This window comes from Rhineura floridana, chromosome 22, assembly GCF_030035675.1.
Source record: "Rhineura floridana isolate rRhiFlo1 chromosome 22, rRhiFlo1.hap2, whole genome shotgun sequence".
NCBI classification, from domain to species: Eukaryota; Metazoa; Chordata; class Lepidosauria; order Squamata; family Rhineuridae; genus Rhineura; species Rhineura floridana.
This window is the reverse complement of record NC_084501.1, coordinates 16,448,047-16,465,735: the sequence shown is the minus strand read 5'-3', so window position 1 is coordinate 16,465,735 and position 17,689 is coordinate 16,448,047. Positions and strand designations below refer to the sequence as shown.

The 17,689-nt window shown below is 51.0% G+C and overlaps 1 protein-coding gene across 8 annotated transcripts in view; it reads right to left on the bottom strand.

Annotated features, from left to right (window-relative positions):
- DENND4B (DENN domain containing 4B) overlaps positions 1-17,689 on the bottom strand; it is a 53,407-nt gene that overhangs the window by 19,733 nt on the left and 15,985 nt on the right. For 6 of the 8 annotated variants that reach the window (XM_061605778.1, XM_061605783.1, XM_061605782.1 and 3 more), the window contains 12 exons: positions 16,535-16,787; positions 14,978-15,047; positions 13,719-13,888; positions 12,685-12,926; positions 11,247-11,313; positions 11,013-11,071; positions 9,658-9,802; positions 8,299-8,474; positions 6,572-6,693; positions 5,166-5,381; positions 3,173-3,318; positions 1,149-1,288 (listed from right to left, as the gene is read on the bottom strand). In XM_061605778.1, the coding sequence (XP_061461762.1) occupies positions 1,149-1,288; positions 3,173-3,318; positions 5,166-5,381; positions 6,572-6,693; positions 8,299-8,474; positions 9,658-9,802; positions 11,013-11,071; positions 11,247-11,313; positions 12,685-12,926; positions 13,719-13,888; positions 14,978-15,047; positions 16,535-16,787 (1,806 nt within the window). The remainder of the gene's footprint in view (positions 1-1,148; positions 1,289-3,172; positions 3,319-5,165; positions 5,382-6,571; positions 6,694-8,298; positions 8,475-9,657; positions 9,803-11,012; positions 11,072-11,246; positions 11,314-12,684; positions 12,927-13,718; positions 13,889-14,977; positions 15,048-16,534; positions 16,788-17,689) is intronic. The other 2 variants (XM_061605784.1, XM_061605786.1) reach the window with 1 other exon arrangement.

The window sequence follows — 17,689 nt, the reverse complement described above, 5'->3', positions numbered from 1 at the left end:
ACAAGTCAGCCCCGTTCTCTTGCCTACCTCACAAGGGTGTTGCAAGGACAAAACTGCTTTCAAAGGCTTTTTTAAAAGTTGTTTCTTAAAGATGTTTTTGTTTTCTTTTTAATATGTTTGTTAAAGATGTTTTATTTTAATGTGTTTCAAAGTCTTTTGGTTTTGAGAGGTGTTAAAGTGTTTACAACTAACTGGGCTTTTTGCATCGCACCAAAAGAAAGAGGCACAGGAAAAGCGTGAAAAAGAAAGAAAGATTTCGGGAGTATAAATATAATGTTAACAATACTGCAAAAACTGATAATTAATAATAATAATAATAATTGTAACATAGCTCTAACCCTGGGTATTGTCTTCTGAAGGAATAAAAGCTTTTCTCCCAAGTAAAGCTAATTTAACATTCTTACTAACCCAATATTTATTATTCATTCATTATTTTATTTATATCTCGCCCTTCCTCCCAGCAGGAGCCCAGGGCGGCAAACAAAAGCAGTAAAAACACTTTAAAACATCATAAAAACAGGCTTTAAAAGACATTAAAACAAAACAACTTTTGTTGCTTAAAAACATTCTTTAAAAAAGCTTTGAAGACATCTAAAAAAAAAGGTTAAAAAACATTTTTTTTAAAAAAAACATATTAAAAAGCAATTCCAACAGAGATGCAGACTGGGACAAGGTCTCAGCTTAAAAGGCTTGTTGAAAGAGAAAGGTCTTCAGTAGGTGCAGAAAAGATATCAGAGACGGTGCCTGTCTAATATTAAAGGGGAGTGAACTCCACAGCGTAGGTGCCACCACACTAAAGGTCCGTTGTGCAGAATGGACCTCCTGATAAGATGGTATCTGCAGGAGGCCCTCACCTGCAGAGCGCAGTGATCGACTGGGTACGTAAGGGTGTATGACACATAACAGTCAGCTCCTTCCTAAGAAAAACACAATTTCGTTCGCTGTGGTTTTGCATGCCGCCCTTGGCTCCTTCGGGGAGGAAGGGCGGGATATAAATTTAATAAATAACTAAATAGCACAACACCCTGCGTGCTTTGGAAGAGGAGCAGGCTGGGGGAGAGAAAGTAGTCCAGGAACAGATAAAAACATGAAATACAACATAGCAGAAGTGCAGATGAATGGTTGCAGTGGGGATGAGGAACACTCACTGGTACCGTGGTGGCAGCTCAGTACCATCTGGACCAGTTGGCTCCTCCGGCGGCATGATGAAGACAGTGTGCTCGCTGCCGTGAGTGTCGTCCAGTTCAATCAGGGCGGATTCCTCGGGTTTCTCCAGATCTGCTTGCACCTGAGTGGGCACAGAGATCCGGGGGAGGGAGGAGAGAGAGGGACAGGGAGAGATCTAGTGAGGAGCAACCGGGGGCGGCGATGCCACCTCCCCATTTTGCCTTGTGGAAAGTAGCAGCCTCCAATTCTGCCTGCCCAATGCGTGGTTGATCGTATCTTATTTCAAGACGTTTGCACACCGCTTTTCAGGAGGACCTCGCCAAGCTGTTCACAATGCGACACACACAGATCAACACTGTATGAAAAATCAGTTAACCAATGGTTGTAGGAAGATATTGTCGCTGCAAGGGCCAAGAAAAGCGGCAGCCTAGGATTTATTTTGGGGAGGGGAGGGGGGGGTTCTGGTGGGAAGCTGCCCCGCAAGGAAGTTCCCTTTATCGTTGGGGTGGAGGTGAGCTGGGCTTATCGTTGAGCTTCCAAACTGGCACCGGCATCAAGACCAAGGGCCAAAGCAGGTTGTGAACCTTTTGGCCTCCTGACATCATACCGGGGCTCCAGAAGAGGGTAAAAGAAAAGGTCATGTTCAGCTAAGTCACAGAGTAGACCCACCTAAATGAATTGACTGAAGTTAGTCATGTGACATTGATTTCAATGGGTCTGTCCCGAGCATTGGGTGTGACCAGTAGTGTAGTGGCAAATTCAGAAGTGCAGGGTCCCTTCATGTTAGTCACGGCCACCCACCCCTTGTTTTGCTGCTGGGTTGAGAATGAGATCCTTGTTAATGCCTTCTCTCACAATGACAGACATCCCTAGAAGAATAAAAGGGGAGAGTGTTTGCTGCTGAGAAGAGCCTTCTCAATGGCCGACTCACCTCTTTTCACTCTGATTGGCTCCAATCAGCAGGAAAGCTGATGTTAGAAGATTCTTCTCAGTGGCTGACACACTCCCCTTTCATGCTGATTGTCTCATAGCATGCTAGACATAGGGACCCTGCTCTCAAAAAAGTAAAGGGTCTAAGACCCCTCGAGACCCTGGACAACTACACTTCTGGGTGTGACCAAATGCATTAAATGACTTAGCTGGATGCAACTGTACATTTAAATATTAATATATCTATATTTAGAAATGATCATATTTCTAGGGCCCACAAACAACCTTTTGACATCATGGCAACAGTTAATAATAACATCTTCATCATCAACAACTAATTTTTTTTTTTAAAATGATGAACAACAACAGCTAAAATTTTAATTTCTTTTTTTAAATGACCAGTTTGGGGGATCTTAAGGGCCACAAATTGAGAGCCACTGTGGCCTAGTGGTTAGACTGTTGGACTACGACCTGGGAGACCAGGGTTCAAATCCCCACATAGCCATGAAGCTTGCTGGGTGACCCTGGGCCAGTCATTGCCTCTTAGCCTCAAAGGAAGGCTTGGTAAACCTCCTCTGAATACCGCTTACCATGAAAACCCTATTCAGAGGGTCGCCATAAGTTGGAATTGACTTGAAGGCGGTCCATTTCCACTTTTAAGGGCCACAAAAAAACAGAGGAGGGGGGGCTAGATATAGACTTCAGGATAGCCACCGTTGATTTAAGCATCCTTCCTACTCTAAATTGTTTTAAGTAACATAGGATTGTAGCCAATGTTAGCCCTACTCAAAAGTAGTCCCTTGAAATGAACGGACATGCCTAACTCCTGGGCTCCGACTGGGAGGAAGGGTGGGATATAAATCTATTAAATAAACAAACTTAGGTCCATTTATTCCAATGGGTCTACTCTGAGTAAGCTGGAATACAACCCATAATGGTTTAAACTCTCTTGACCAGTGAAATTGACCAAATCTATTTTCACAGGTCCAAGGCCTGATCCTGGGCAAAAAAAAAACCCCAAAGCACTCCCTGGGTCCCTGCTGGACCCCCTTGCACCCGGTTCCATTCCGGTCACCTTCTCGACACAGGAGTCAAAGAACTCCAGGGAAGTGTGGCGGTCGCTGACGAAGGAGCACTCCTCGATGAACTGCGTGAAGAGCTGGGTGCGTAGGAGTTGCCCGTAGAACTTGTGGTACGCCCGGTCACGTGACTTCAAGAAGCCTGCATGGGGCACAGAGGGAGCACTGAGAAGGCAGTGCTGGTGCAGTGGTTAGCGTGTCGGACTATGACTGGGAGACCCACGTTAAGAACATAAGAAGAGCCTGCTGGATCAGGCCATTGGCACATCTAGTCCAGCATCCTGTTCTCACAGTGGCCAACCAGGTGCCTGGGGGAAGCCTGCAAGCAGGACCTGAGTGCCAGAACACTCTCCCCTCCTGAGGCTTCCGGCAACTGGTTTTCAGAAACATACTACCTCTGACTAGGGTGGCAGAGTATAGCCATCATGGCCAGTAGCCACTGACAGCCCTGTCCTCCACATTCAAATCCCCGCTCAAGCTATGATGCTCTCACTAGGTGTGACCTTGACCCTGCCACGACTTCTCAGCCTACCCTACCTCACAGGGTTGTTGTGAGCATAACACAGAGATGAAGAGAACAATCCTGAGTAGACCTGGTGGAATCATTGGGTGCGACTAACTTAAATGCCCTGCTTGAGCACCTTGGAGGAAAGGTGGGGTGCAAACGGAAATGATAAATAAAAATGGGTTGTAGCCAATTAAGTCCTACTCAGAGTAGACCCAGTAAAATGAATGAACTTAAGTTAGGCTGCAGTCCTGTACACACTGACCTGGGAGTAAGTTTCAGTGAACCCCTTGGACCTTAGTTCGGAGTAGACATGTACTGGATTGCAGCCTTAGTCATGTCTATTAACTTCAATGGGTCTACCCTGAGTAGGAAAAGCACTAGATACCACCTGGAGTCTCCAGAAAACAGAACACTCCAGGTTTATTATCAACATCAGTTTCAAAAACAAAACTTTTTATTGGTCTATTCAACAGCTGCAGAGGGAAGGAGATGCATGGAAAACCTTCCATCTCCGGATCTATCTTAGGATCCAAACTTTTGCCAAGAACATCATCATCCCTCCTTCCCATTAAGCCATGGTTAAAGGAAGTAGAAAGCAAAAGGGATGAGGAACCTGTGGCCCCCCAGATGCAGTAGGACTCCAATACCCATCAGCATGGCCAACAGTCGAGACACATAGGAGTTGGGAGTCCAGCAGCATCTGGAAGAGATGGAATATCTGCTTTGCATCCAGAAGGTCCCAAGTTCAGTCTCCAGAACTCTGCAGTCCAGCCTTCTACAAGCTGGTGGACTCCCAGTTCCCAACAGCCTCCCAGCCAGCACAGCCAGGGAAGGGAATTGGGAAAATCCCAACAGCATCAGCTGGGAACAGATGTCTCTTGTGTAAAATGGTTGCAGGTTTCTTAGGGCTTGGAGACGACCTCTCCCTACTCGAGAACTAAGAACATAAGAACAGCCCTGCTACTGGATCAGGCCAATGGCCCATCTAGTCCAGCATCTTGTTCTCAAGGCGGCCAACCAGATTCCTCTGGGTAGCCCACAGGCAGGGCGTAAATGAAAGAGCCCTCCCTCCCTGATATTCATAGGAATATAAGAGCCAATGGCCCATCTAGTCCAGCGTCCTGTTCTCAAGGTGACCAATCAGATTCCTCCGGGAAGTCCACAGGCAGGGTGTGAATGAAAGAGCCCTCCCTCCCTGATATTCATAGGAATATAAGAGCCAATGGCCCATCTAGTCCAGCATCCTGTTCTCAAGGTGACCAATCAGATTCCTCCGGGAAGTCCACAGGCAGGGTGTGAATGAAAGAGCCCTCCCTCACTGCTACCCAGAAGAACATAAGGAGATCCCTGAATCTGGATCAGGCCTAAGGGGGCCCATCATCGTCCAGCTTCCTGTTCTCACCGTAGCCAAACAGATGCCCCAACGGAAAGCCCGCAAGCAGGACCTGAACCCGACAGCAACTCTCCCCCGTTTGCCGTACCCTGGAGGTTGAAGAGGCTACTGGAGTCACGGGTCTTCTCGGAGGGCGCCTGGGTGATGGGCAGGAGGTAGGAACGGTAGCCCTTCAAGAGACAGGCCATGAAGCGCAGGAAAGACCCCTGGATGTCCAGTTCCAGCTGTTTTCGCCGCCCATAGATGAGATCATAATCGGTCAGCAAGAATTCCAGGGTCGCTTCCTCTACAGGCCTATTGTACACTGGAGTGGAGAGGGCGATGGGCTGGTTATTCAGGGGCTGAGACACGAGCCAAGGCTTGACGAGGGTCCAAGGGCCGCATTCTGGTCTGGGCACTTGCCCAAGGGCCACCTGCAGCTGGTGGGTGGGGCCAGAGGCAGAGGTGGGTGGAGAAACCAACCAACACTGTACCTTTGTGCAAACAGGCTGGTTTCTATACACTCCCCTCTCTCTGTCCTCCATCCAGACAAGCGAGAGGCATCATTTGAGGTTGAGGGTACATCCCAGCCGGCCAAGAACTCTCGAGGAGAGCCCAAAGCAGGGCTAGTGAGGGGTGTGGCCTAGGGAGAGGGGGTGTGGCCTAGGGAGAGGGGGTGTGGCCTAGGGAGAGGTTTGTTGTTGGCAGCGATGGGAAGATCTGTCAATTTCGGTTCTCTCAGTTTCTCATTGTTCCAATCTTAAATTCGTGGTGGTGGTTCCCCGTGCCCTCTCCAGTGAGAGGTGTCTGTCTCCCTCATTACTGACTTTCAGGAGGAATTTAAAAACCTTCCTGTTTTCGTAGGCATTTGACGGCTGAAAGACACTGTTCTGGGCAGCCCTGAAAACGTTGGCTGAGAGAGTGTTTAAAAACTATTTAAATTGGTTAAAAAAGTAACTAGTGATGTGTTTGCCATCCTGGGCTCCTTCCAGAGGAAGAGTGGGATATAAATTGAAATAACAACAACAATAATAGAATTTATATCCCGCCCTTCCTCCCAGGAGCCCTGGACATCAGCAGCAGCAGCAATAATAATAATAATAATAATAATAATAATAGCAGCTTAGTGCAAGGATACAGAACGTCGGGTTTGGGGGCCAAATGGGTCCCCCAGCCTCTCTATTTGGCCTTTGGGGCTTTCCCCGGGCCACACCCCTCTTCCTTGGGCCACACCCCTCTTCCCTGGGCCACACCCCTCTTCCTTGGGCCACACCCCTCTTCCCCGGGCCACACCCCTCACTGGCCCTCCTTTGCACCTTCCTTGAGTGTGTTAGTTTAGCTGGTACATTTCAGTGAACTCTGATACTGCCTCTTGCTTCTCTGGATGGAGACCAGACAGGGGTGCGTGTGCAAGCGTGTGTTAACCATGGCTTGGCACTAGGGGTTATGCGCCCCTCTCCCCAATCCCCCCCCGCACTCCCTCCAATCACACAAACACACACGTGCACAACTCACTCTCATCCAGCTGATGGTATTGGGAGTTGAGCGAAGCCAAGAGCACCTTGCAAGGTTTCCGGGGCAGGGACCGTGTCGACAGCAGCTTCCTTTCCTCGCACCTGCGCGCAGAGCAAAGCTGCCTGTACGGTTAGTGCCTCCCGCTGGCCTGCCCCGCAGCCACGCCGTCCCCCACCCCCTTGCCTGCTCCCCGCTGTCCAAGAGGACTCCTCCTCCACAATCCTCTCGCAGCTGGTCACGCTACAGGCCAGGCCAGGAGTGGAGGGTGGCCCGGATCCCATGCATGTTGACTTTGGAAGGCCCACCGACTTCAGAAGGGTTTACTCCCAAGTAAGTGTGCACCAGGGCTGCAGCCTTAGATTAGCAGGGGATGGGACCTTCTGCATGCAAAGCGGGTGATCTCCCCTCTCAGTTGTGTCCCATCCCCCACGGCAAGGTTCAAGTGAAAGCTAGGTGTGGCGTAATGGTTAAGAGTGTCGAACTAAGACCTGGGAGGCCAGGGTTCGAATCCTCACTCAGCCAGGGAGCTCAGGCGAGATCTTGGGCCGGCCACCAAACCTCAGCCTAGCCTATCTCACAGGGTTGTTGTGAAGACAAAATAATATGGAGGTGGGGGGAGAGCCATGGGTGGTATCCAACTCAGTTCTACTTATAGCAGACCCATTGAAACTATTAGACTGAAGGTAGTCATGTTAATTAAGCTGCAACTATTTTTAGAATGTTTTTAATTGCTGTTTATTATTATTATTATTATTGCTGCCCACCCTTTACCATCAGGTTCCAGGGTGCCGGGTTACAACCATTTAAAATTCAGTATAAAAGCAATTAAAACAAATTACAATCAACAGAAATAGGGTGGGTCCTGAAAACATATATCTCAAGTGCCAAAGGCCAGGGTAAAGTGATGCGTCTTCAGCAGTCGCCGAAAACCGTACGCAAAGATGCCAGGCACAACTCCATGAGAAGGGAATTCCACAATTTAGGGGCTCCTGTACTTCAGGGGGAGGTGGAATTACCAAGAAGGTCTCCTCTGCTGATCTTAACACTCAAGAGGGTCTCTAGGGAATGAGACGGCCTCTGACATATTTGGGGCCTAAGGCTTTGAACACTAGCATGAGCACCTTGAATCTGGCCCAGAAAGGAACTGGCAGCCCAACGCAGCTGTTTTAAAACAGGGGTTATTTAAGATCTAAAGGGAACCCCAGCCAATAACCTGCTGCCGCATGTTGGACCAGCTGAAGTTTCTGAGTCATCTTCAAGGGCAGCCCCAGGTAGAGCGCATTGCAACAATCCAGTCTAGAACTTAGCACAGCATCTTGGAATGCTTGTTGTTGTTAAAATGCTTTGTTGCTAATGTGCCTGCCAGCCTGTGTTCCTTTGGGACGGAGGACGGGATATAAACCAATCAATCAATCCCAACAGGTCTACTCTGAGTCGGACTAAAATTCAATACCACCCAAGCCAGAGCTTGGAAAAGTTACTTTTTTTGAACTACAACTCCCATCAGCCCCAGCCAGCATGGCCACTGGATTGGGCTGATGGGAGTTGTAGTTCAAAAAAGTAACTTTTCCAAGCTCTGCACCCGACGCCTGCCACCTTGAGCTCCTTGGAAGTGGGATAGGAATTAAACAAGAAAATAAGGTAGGGTTGTGTGTGTGTGTGTTGGGGAGGAAGCCCTGCGCGGGAGAGCGGGAGCAGGCCAACCCCCATCAGCATGCAGCACTCACTGGAAGATGGTGTTTGTGTCCAGATCGACGCAGATGACGTCATGGGGTGGGTCATAGAGGTCGAAGTAACTGGAGTGGACCCCTACAATGAAGGGGACTGGGGCGCACAGCACGTCAGCCAGGGTGAGCGGGCACAACGGGATGTATGGGCACTGCCAATGCAACGGGAAAATCATCTGCGGGAGCAAGCACAGGGAACAGGGTTCGAGGGCTGGAAGGACCCGGCGGATGAATGAAAAGACACCGCAAGGCCTGGGTGAATGGCGCAAAGGCTAGGGCCTCGTCCACATTGTACATTGAAAGCACTGTTACGCAACTTACACAGTCACTGCTTCCCCCCAAAGAATCCTGGGCAGTGTAGTTTGTTCAGGGGTGCTGAGAGTTGTTCGGAAACCCCTCCCCCTCACAGAGCTACAGGTCCCAGAGTTGGTTAACAGTCAATCCCTCTACCCAGGGAACACACCATTCACAAATGCAACTGAGTTCACCCCGCCCTCCCTGCCTGCTGACTGTTGCCCGATTTCAGGTCCTAGCCAGCGGAGTCCCCATCGGAGGAAGACCAGGAGGCTCTGGTCTTGGGCCCAGCCCTGGCTCAGGTTCCACCTGATGGTGAGGAGTCAGGATCCTATGATGAGGCCCGGGACAGGCCATCTGCACCCAGGGCAAGTTCAGCCTCAGACATTGAGGCTAAACAGGTCCCGAGCCCAAGGGAGAGGCGCCACCTCAAATGCTGGACGGTGTCCCGGCCCATCCGGAGGGGTGCCTAACTACAGGCCCGGACTCCTCGGGAGTAAAGGTCTGCCTGCAGGCGATCGGTGGGAATCAGCTGAAGTCTGGGGTGTGGTTCAGCGGCTCTAGCATAAAAGCCTTGCCCCTTACCGGCACTGCTTGCATACTGTATGGCTTCTGAACCCGGACTGCTCTCCCTTTGATTCTTGCCTGACTCCCTCGGTTTTGAGGTAGACCCTGGACTCTGACTTCCGGCTGACCCTTGTGCTGCCCTCATGTGTGTTTCTGCTGGGGAGTCTCTCACCACCCTAAGGAGCCCGGTGAGAACAGGACAACCCCCCACCCCAATCCAACCTAGCTAGTCCATTAGGGCAAACTGGGCAACCTCAGTCTGCCCTCAGCCAATCCGCACCTGCCTGCCTCCTTACTTGCAACAACCAATCCAGAGGGTGGCCCTGGTGGTGAACTTTCTCCTCCTTGGTCTCAGTTTTGCCTTTGGCAAAGAGTGGGGACCAGCCTAAAATTACTGCCTGTCACTGGCTCTGGCTCCGCTTACTGTGGGGCTCCCGGCCTTCCGCCCCACCAGCCTCAAAGGGGCACCAGCCGCTGTTGACTTAAATGCCAACTCACGGACACCAAGGCTTCGCCCACGCTGGTCAAAACATCCGGCCGCAGGGAGTGGATCAGCAGCTTCTGCTCCGTCAGCACCGCCACGAGGAGGGCCACGGCGTTTTCAGGGCCCAGCGTCTGCAGTAGGGTGAGGAAGCTGGCGCCGCTGCGAGAAAAACGTGGGGGGAGAAAAGGGGAACCGGAGGCAAAGTGACCCACTGAGCCTTGCCAGCAGACTGCTTTATTATTATTTATTTATTTATTTATTTATTTATTTTTATTTTTTTAAACCCTTCACTTGAAGACGGTGCACAGAGCTTCACCGTCCCAGAACAACTGTCAGGTTACATCCCAAACATATACAGAGTTACAGGACCGGCCTGAGACATTTTGATGCCTGAAGCGAAGGTCAAGATGGCATCCCCCTGCCCCACAATTTCATGCAAAGAATCGGACCAGACACACAGCTGAACCTTATTTCAGGGCTTACAGTAGGATGATATCCCTTGCCATATCTAACTCTCGTAAGTTACTTTAGTGGGTACAGAAATTTCCTCGGGTGCAATTGGAATTGAGTTAGCAGCACAAGGAACGTAGAAAGACCCCTGCTGGATCAGACCAAAGGCCCATCAAGTGCAGCATCTTCTTTCTCACCACAGCCAATCAAGCGCCTCAGGGAAGCCTATAAGCTGGGTGTGAAGGCAACAAGGATGCTGGACTATGATGGGTCTTTCGTTTGATCCAGCACGACTCTGTTCTTATTTATTTATTACATTTATATCCCACCCTTCCTCCCAAAACGTTTTAACACCTACGAAAAGAAAAGCATTCCAAAAACAAAAACATTCTGAATCACAGTTACAGTTTAAAAACATTCTACAACACAGCTATAGTTTAAAAACATCTAAAACACAGTTACAGTATAAAAACATTCTTCCATCCAGTGATCTCCAGGTTGCTAGGAACAGTCCCTTCAGCCTCCAAATGCGTGGGTAAACAGGAACGTTTTCAAATCCCTCCATAGCAATGGAGACAGAAGCACCTCACTGGAGAGGGCATGCCACAAATGGGGAGCCACCACTGAAAAGGCTCCGTCATGGGTCAACCCCAACTGGGTAACCCCTGGTGGTGGAACCACCAACAAGGCCTCGCTTGCCACTCGTGGGGTCCAAGATGGTTGATACTCTTGAGTATGAGGGAGGGAGGGGTCTTGGCTTCACGCCCTAACTGCGGGCATCCTGGATGAATCTTATTGGCCACTGTGAGAACAGGATGCTGGACGGCCAGTGGCTTGTCGTCTGATCATACAGGGCTCTTACATTCTTATGATGTTCACATGAACAAGCATTTGCCACCCCATCCCAAGCAGCCCATACCTTAGCGGCAGAGGAGATGAAACAGGCTGGCACAGTAGCATGTTATCATAGGAAGACATCTGGTTGGACAAAAACAAGGGGGGGAGAGAAGAATTGAACTCCAGAGTGAGCACGGCTGAAGAATCCCTTTCCCAGTCAACCTGGGAGGGAGGGGATGCAACGTGGGACCCCCCTCCCCTCCCCCACGCCACCCCACGATGAGCCAAGGCTCTCGCGCCCCCTGTTTCCGCTCACCTGAACCAGGATCCGAGGGCGCTGCGGAGATGGGAAGGGGACATTGTGCATGAAATGAGAGATGTGCCTAGAAAGAGCGACAGGGAAGTCACAGTGTAGAAAAAGAAAGGGCCCCCTCCCTCCCGTCAGCCCCAGCCACCGTGGCCAATGGACACGGAGGACAGAAACGGGAGTCCAGCGACATCTGGAGGTGCTACGCTGGGAACGGCTGGCCTAGGGTTATGGTTAGCTTAACAGGGAACTGGGGGGGGGGAAGAGTAAAACTTGTCAGCATCTACGTGTCAGGATAGGCTTGCCGGAACAAATGTGTTTTAAGCAGGCGCCGAAAAGAGTACAGGGAAGGTGCCTGCCTGATGTCAATAGGCAGGGAGTTCCTACAGCTCCTGATGTCAGTAGGCAGGGAGTTCCTACAGCTCCTGATGTCAATAGGCAGTGAGTTCCTACAGCTCCTGATGTCAGTAGGCAGGGAGTTCCTACAGCTCCTGATGTCAGTAGGCAGGGAGTTCCTACAGCTCCTGATGTCAATAGGCAGGGAGTTCCTACAGCTCCTGATGTCAATAGGCAGGGAGTTCCTACAGCTCCTGATGTCAGTAGGCAGGGAGTTCCTACAGCTCCTGATGTCAATAGGCAGTGAGTTCCTACAGCTCCTGATGTCAATAGGCAGGGAGTTCCTACAGCTCCTGATGTCAGTAGGCAGGGAGTTCCTACAGCTCCTGATGTCAGCAGGCAGGGAGTTCCTACAGCTCCTGATGTCAATAGGCAGGGAGTTCCTACAGCTCCTGACTTCAGTAGGCAGGGAGTTCCTACAGCTCCTGATGTCAATAGGCAGGGAGTTCCTACAGCTCCTGATGTCAATAGGCAGGGAGTTCCTACAGCTCCTGATGTCAGTAGGCAGGGAGTTCCTACAGCTCCTGATGTCAGTAGGCAGGGAGTTCCTACAGCTCCTGATGTCAGTAGGCAGGGAGTTCCTACAGCTCCTGATGTCAGTAGGCAGGGAGTTCCTACAGCTCCTGATGTCAGTAGGCAGGGAGTTCCTACAGCGCCTGATGTCAATAGGCAGGGAGTTCCTACAGCGCCTGATGTCAGTAGGCAGGGAGTTCCTACAGCTCCTGATGTCAGTAGGCAGGGAGTTCCTACAGCTCCTGATGTCAGTAGGCAGGGAGTTCCTACAGCTCCTGATGTCGGTAGGCAGGGAGTTAAACCTACAGCCTAATCTAGATACCTCTAGCGCTGTGAAGGCTTGGAAAATAACAGAAAAAATTGGGGGGAGGGAGGAGGTTTTCCCCAAAGCTTTTTTTCCCCCTCACTGAAAAATTGCACAAGAAACAAACAAAAGAAGTATTTCCCCTGAATTTTTCCGCACTTGCATATCTCTAGATAGGCTTTGCTTACACTCAGGTTCCTCCCTCCCTCCCTTCTCGGCTGCATCCCGACTTACGCCTCGAGTGGAAGAACATGAGGTCCCGATATGCTGTAGCGGTACAGAAAAGTGAGGAATTTCCGGAAGACATCAAAAAAGGGCCAGTGGGACAGGACGCAGATGCTCTTGCGGGTCTGCACCGACTTGCTGGTGATGGGGCGCCGGTCGACGACGGTGAGCAGGTTGAGCCACAGGCATTGCCGCTCGGACAGATGCTCCCGGGGGAAGGGCTCGTAGAACTGGATGGCAGCACCATACACCTGGCAACGAGAGGAGGAGAGAGGTGGGTGCATTACGCAGCCTTGGCAAGAGAGTCACTCGCCCTAGGCGAGCGAGAAGTGGCTCCAGGCGACCAGGCAGGGAATCTTGGGCAAATTGCAATAATGCTACTGCTTGATATGTTTTTTAATGTGGCCAAAAAAGAAAAAGAAAAAAAAAGGACTTATCATTGGTATGTTTGTGTGCGGTATAGGTGGAGGACAGGTGAGGCAATCTAAACTAAATAAATATTGTGGACTAGTAACATCTGCAGAGCCTATGCGTGTACAGCGCGGGAATGAATACTGCTTGGCATTGAGAGAGTACTTATGTCTTAAGGATTTCCGAGACTCTGGAATCTGAACGTTTTAAGATCCACCCTTTGCCGTGTGACTTTTATGGCAGCAACTGATTTTGTTGGATTTTTTTTCCATTTTCAATTGTGTTTTTAACTTTCTCCATGTGTACCGCCATCCCCGGGTTCCACCCCTGGAGTTGGAGGCACTTCAGCTGCTGGAGGCTGATCTTGAGAGGAAAAAAATCTTCCAGGGGCAGTTCAGAGGATGGGACTGGAGACTCAAAGTCCTTCACCCACGTCAGCTGACCCCTCAAAGGAGGGACTATCAACTGGCAGATTATGGAGCCTGTCCCTGGCATTCTTGTCCAACCCTCCTAGATCTCTAGGCCCCTCTCCGGGATCCCAGAATTTCCCCTCCTTGGAAGAGTCCTGCCAAGAGTTCTCCACAAGGCTCAAGACACCCGCAATTGGCTCAAGACACCTGCAATCATCGCACCTTGTCCCCTGACGCTCCGGTCAACACGAAGGTGGAGAAGACAGGAAGCTGGTATTTGGTGTCCACCGGCCAGCTCTCGATGGTGGCACCCATTGGCAGGCAGAAAACAGCTACGGACTCCGGCAGGGGGAAAGCCTCGTTATCTTCCTCCGGGTAACGGCTCAGGAGACCTGGGGGAAAAATCCACCGCAGGGAGGAAGTAGTTGTGAACGCTAGGGGTGCTTTCCACCAGTTAATTACATCAATTGCTCAGGCTCTGCCAGGCTTCTAGGCTTGACTACTGTATTGTGCTCTACGCGGGGCTGCCCTGGAAGACTATTTAGCCGTTGTTTGCCTTCTTCTGAACCTTGGGAGGGGCAAATATAGGCAGTCTGCGTTCCCTGGCTGCCAGAATGTTTCCAGGCCCAGTTCAAAGGCTTTCGCCTTTGAAGTCCGTCACGTCCCAGGTCCCACACGTCTCAAGAGACTGCTGGTGTTGCCTCCCCTGCCAGTTGTGTTTGTCATAAATTAAGCCCCACTCTGCATTCCATCAGAACTGCACTCGACATATAATTATATATATAAAAGCCAATAATATAAACCTAAATTGAAGCACACCTAAAAGAAGCAAATGGCGAGTTGGACTCTTGCCTCCATGTGGCTCAATACAGTCTACACTGACAGGCAGCGGCGCGCCAGAGTTTCAAGGCAGGGAGTCGTTCCCAGCCCCTACCTGGAGATGCCAGGGGTCGAACTCAGGACCTCCTTTGCATGCAAGGCAGATACTCTACCACTGAGTTACGGACTTTCACTCAGCCATCATGGCTGGAGCTGATAGGAGTTAGAGTCCACCGACATCAGGAGGGCCACACGTTCCTCCACCCCCGTGGTAGGGCCACGTGGAGGGATGGCAGATTAAAAATACAGAAAAACGCACACAGCTGAATAAGGTACTAATGCTGTCCAGGAACTTTGCGTCCTATAACGGAGAGGTTCAACAGCACGCAAAGAGCCTGCAGGATCAGGCCAGCGGCCCATCGCAGCCCAGCCTCCTGGTCTCACGGTGGCCCACCGGATGCCCCCATTGGGAAGCCGGCGAGCAGTTCCTGAGCGCAACAGCAACTCTTCCCACCTGCGGTTTCCAGCAACCGGTACCCTGAAGCATCCTGCCTCTGATGGAGGAGGGAGAACATCTCCGTCAGGTTTTGGCAGCCACTGAGAGCCTTCTCCTCCATGAATTTGTCTAAGCCTCTTTCAAAGCCATCCTAAAAGCGACGCACCTGCTTCGTATACCAGAACGTTCCCTTTCGCCAATGCCATCTTGTAGCAGATGAAGAGGGCCGGGCCCCACTGTCAGAGAAGAGAGTAAGAAGAGATGAGGCAAAGCGATTGGTCAAACGGCAGAGAAGCAGCCGCTGGAAACTGGCTCCCGATCAGACTGTTTGTCCAACCGGTCTAGCATCGCCTACACTGACTGGCAGCAGCTCTCTAGGCTTTCAGCCAGGAGTCTTTCCGAGTCCCGCTTGGAGATGCTGGGGATTGAACCTGGGACCTTCTGCACACAAATCAGGTGCCCTGCCGTTTAGCTATGGCTCCTCCCCCTAGAAATAAGATTCTAGTCCTCAGGGGTCTGAATAAAGATCCGGTTTAAAAAGGAACACAGGAAGCCAGCCAAATTGGTATAGCTTGTGTGATCGTTGGTTCACCTAGCTCAGCATTGCCTACACTGACTGGCAGCAGCTTTCCAGGATCTCAAGAGAGGGAAAAATCCCTACCTGTACCTGGGATCAAATCTGGGGCCTTCTGGCCACAAAGCAGGTGCTACCACTGAGTTACGTCTCTTACCGTAGAAATAAAGGAAGGTCCCAGTCCTCATGATTCTGACCGTAGGGCTGCTTTCAATAGGAACATGGGAATGTGCTTTATAGAGAGTCAGATTGACCTTCACAGACGCTGAATGGCAGCGGGCTTACCTGGGTTTTAGGCAAGGGATCTTACCCCACTCTACCTGGAGATGCAGGGATTTAAAACCGGGGCCTAATGTTTGCAAAGTAGGTGCTCTCACCACTGAGTGACGGCCCTTTCCCTATAAATGAAGGAAGATTCCAGTCCTCAAGGTTCTGAATAAAGGGCTGATTTAAACAGGAACACGGGAAGCTGACTGGTCCATCTAGCTCAGTATTGCCGGCACTGACCGGCAGTGGCTCTCTGGGGTTTCAGACCGGGGACTTCTCCCTCTCTCCCTCCCTAGAGGTAGCAGGGAATAATCCTTAGGACTTTCTGCACGTGATGCACAGGATCCCCTACTGAGTTGTGGCCCTTTTCCTAAAAATTAAGTAAGATCCTAGTCCTCATCGTTCTGAATAAAGGGCTGACTTACACGCATAGGAAGCTGCCTTATACTGTGTCAGACCAATGGTCCATCTAGCTCAGTACTGTCTACACTGACTGGCAGTGGCTCTCCAAGGTTTCAGACAGGGAAAATTCCCAGCCCTAAGTGGAGATGCCGGGGATCGAACCTGGGACCTTCTGCGTGCAACGCAGGTGCTGTACCACTGAGGTATGCCCTGCCCCCTAAAGGTAAAGCAAGATTCTAGTCCTCAGAGTTCTGAATACAGGGCTGGTTTTAAACAGGAACATGGGAAGCTAGCTGCCTCGTACCAAATCAGAACGTTGGTCCACCTAGCTCAGTACTGTCTACACTGACTGGCAGCAGCTCTCCAGGATTTCACAGAGGGGACATTCCCAGCCCTACCTGGTGATGCCAAGGATACAACCTGGGACCTTATGCAAAGCAGGTGCCCTGCCGCTGAGCTACGTCCTCGTCAGATACTCACCATGCCGGCATTTAGGTTCCGGTCCACACGGCAAAAGGTGTGTGGGGTGCTCTCCCCTTTGCTCGGCATGATAAGGCAAATGTCGGTGATGCCCAGCGTGCTGTAGGCCTGGCTCTTGCTGGCCCGCCGGTAAGTCAGGAAGGTGCGCTGGTGTCCGGGGGTCCCTGAGGCCAGGTTTGCCGAGTGGCTGTAGGGAGTCGTGTCGATTATTTTGTAGTCAGGCTTTGGGGGGTCCTTCCCATCATAGTGCACCCTAAGGGAATGACAAGAAGAGCGAGAATTTCACATAAGGGAAAGAGGGATGGAATTGCCCCGTACACCTACAGAAGTACATTTAATGTGTGATCCCTGATTGGTTGGAACTTGATTGGTCTTGGACAAGGGTGGGGACCCTGGGACCTTTCAGAAGTGGTTGAACGCCAACCCTCACTGTCCCTGGCCATTGCCCCTGCTGGCTTGGTCGGATGGGAGCTGTAGCACAGTGAGATCTCGAGGGTCATAAATGTCCCCCACCCCTGCTTTACATCATTGGCTGTCAGCCATGATGGCCAGATGGAGCCTCCACGTTCAAAGGGCAGTCTTTCTCCGCATTCCAGGTGATGGGGCTGAGACTGTCCTCTCATTTCTCAGTTGGCCCACTCTGTCTACTAGCCCACGGGCACTCACCAAAGCAATTCGCTATTAGAAGGAGCTATTATCATCATTCTTGACCGTGTGGATGTGACCTCAGTAAAATTTCAGCAATAAACACATCATTCAGTACAGCATTTAAATCCATCAGATGCCTGGGAGAAGAGAGAACTTTTTACCTGGCACCAAAAGGATGCTACTGATGGCAGCAGGCGGACCTCATTGGGGAGAGCATTCCACCAGTCAGGGCTGGCACCAGAGAACGGCCAGGTTGGGCCCTGGCCGAGGGCCCCTGTGGCCCAGAAGGGCCCTCCTTAGGGTGGTGCTCCCATTCCGTGAACTGCGGCAGCATCGGGTCCTGCAACCCAACCCTGCCACAGATCGTCGACAGAGAGTCCTATACACCCCCTCAATACAGGCTGCAATAAGCCCACACGCAAGGCTCACCTGCCTTTCCTGTCTGTGTGAATGCCGTGAGTGCCGTGCGAGCATGCCTGCCATCAAGCAAGATGCTCCCGCCATGCA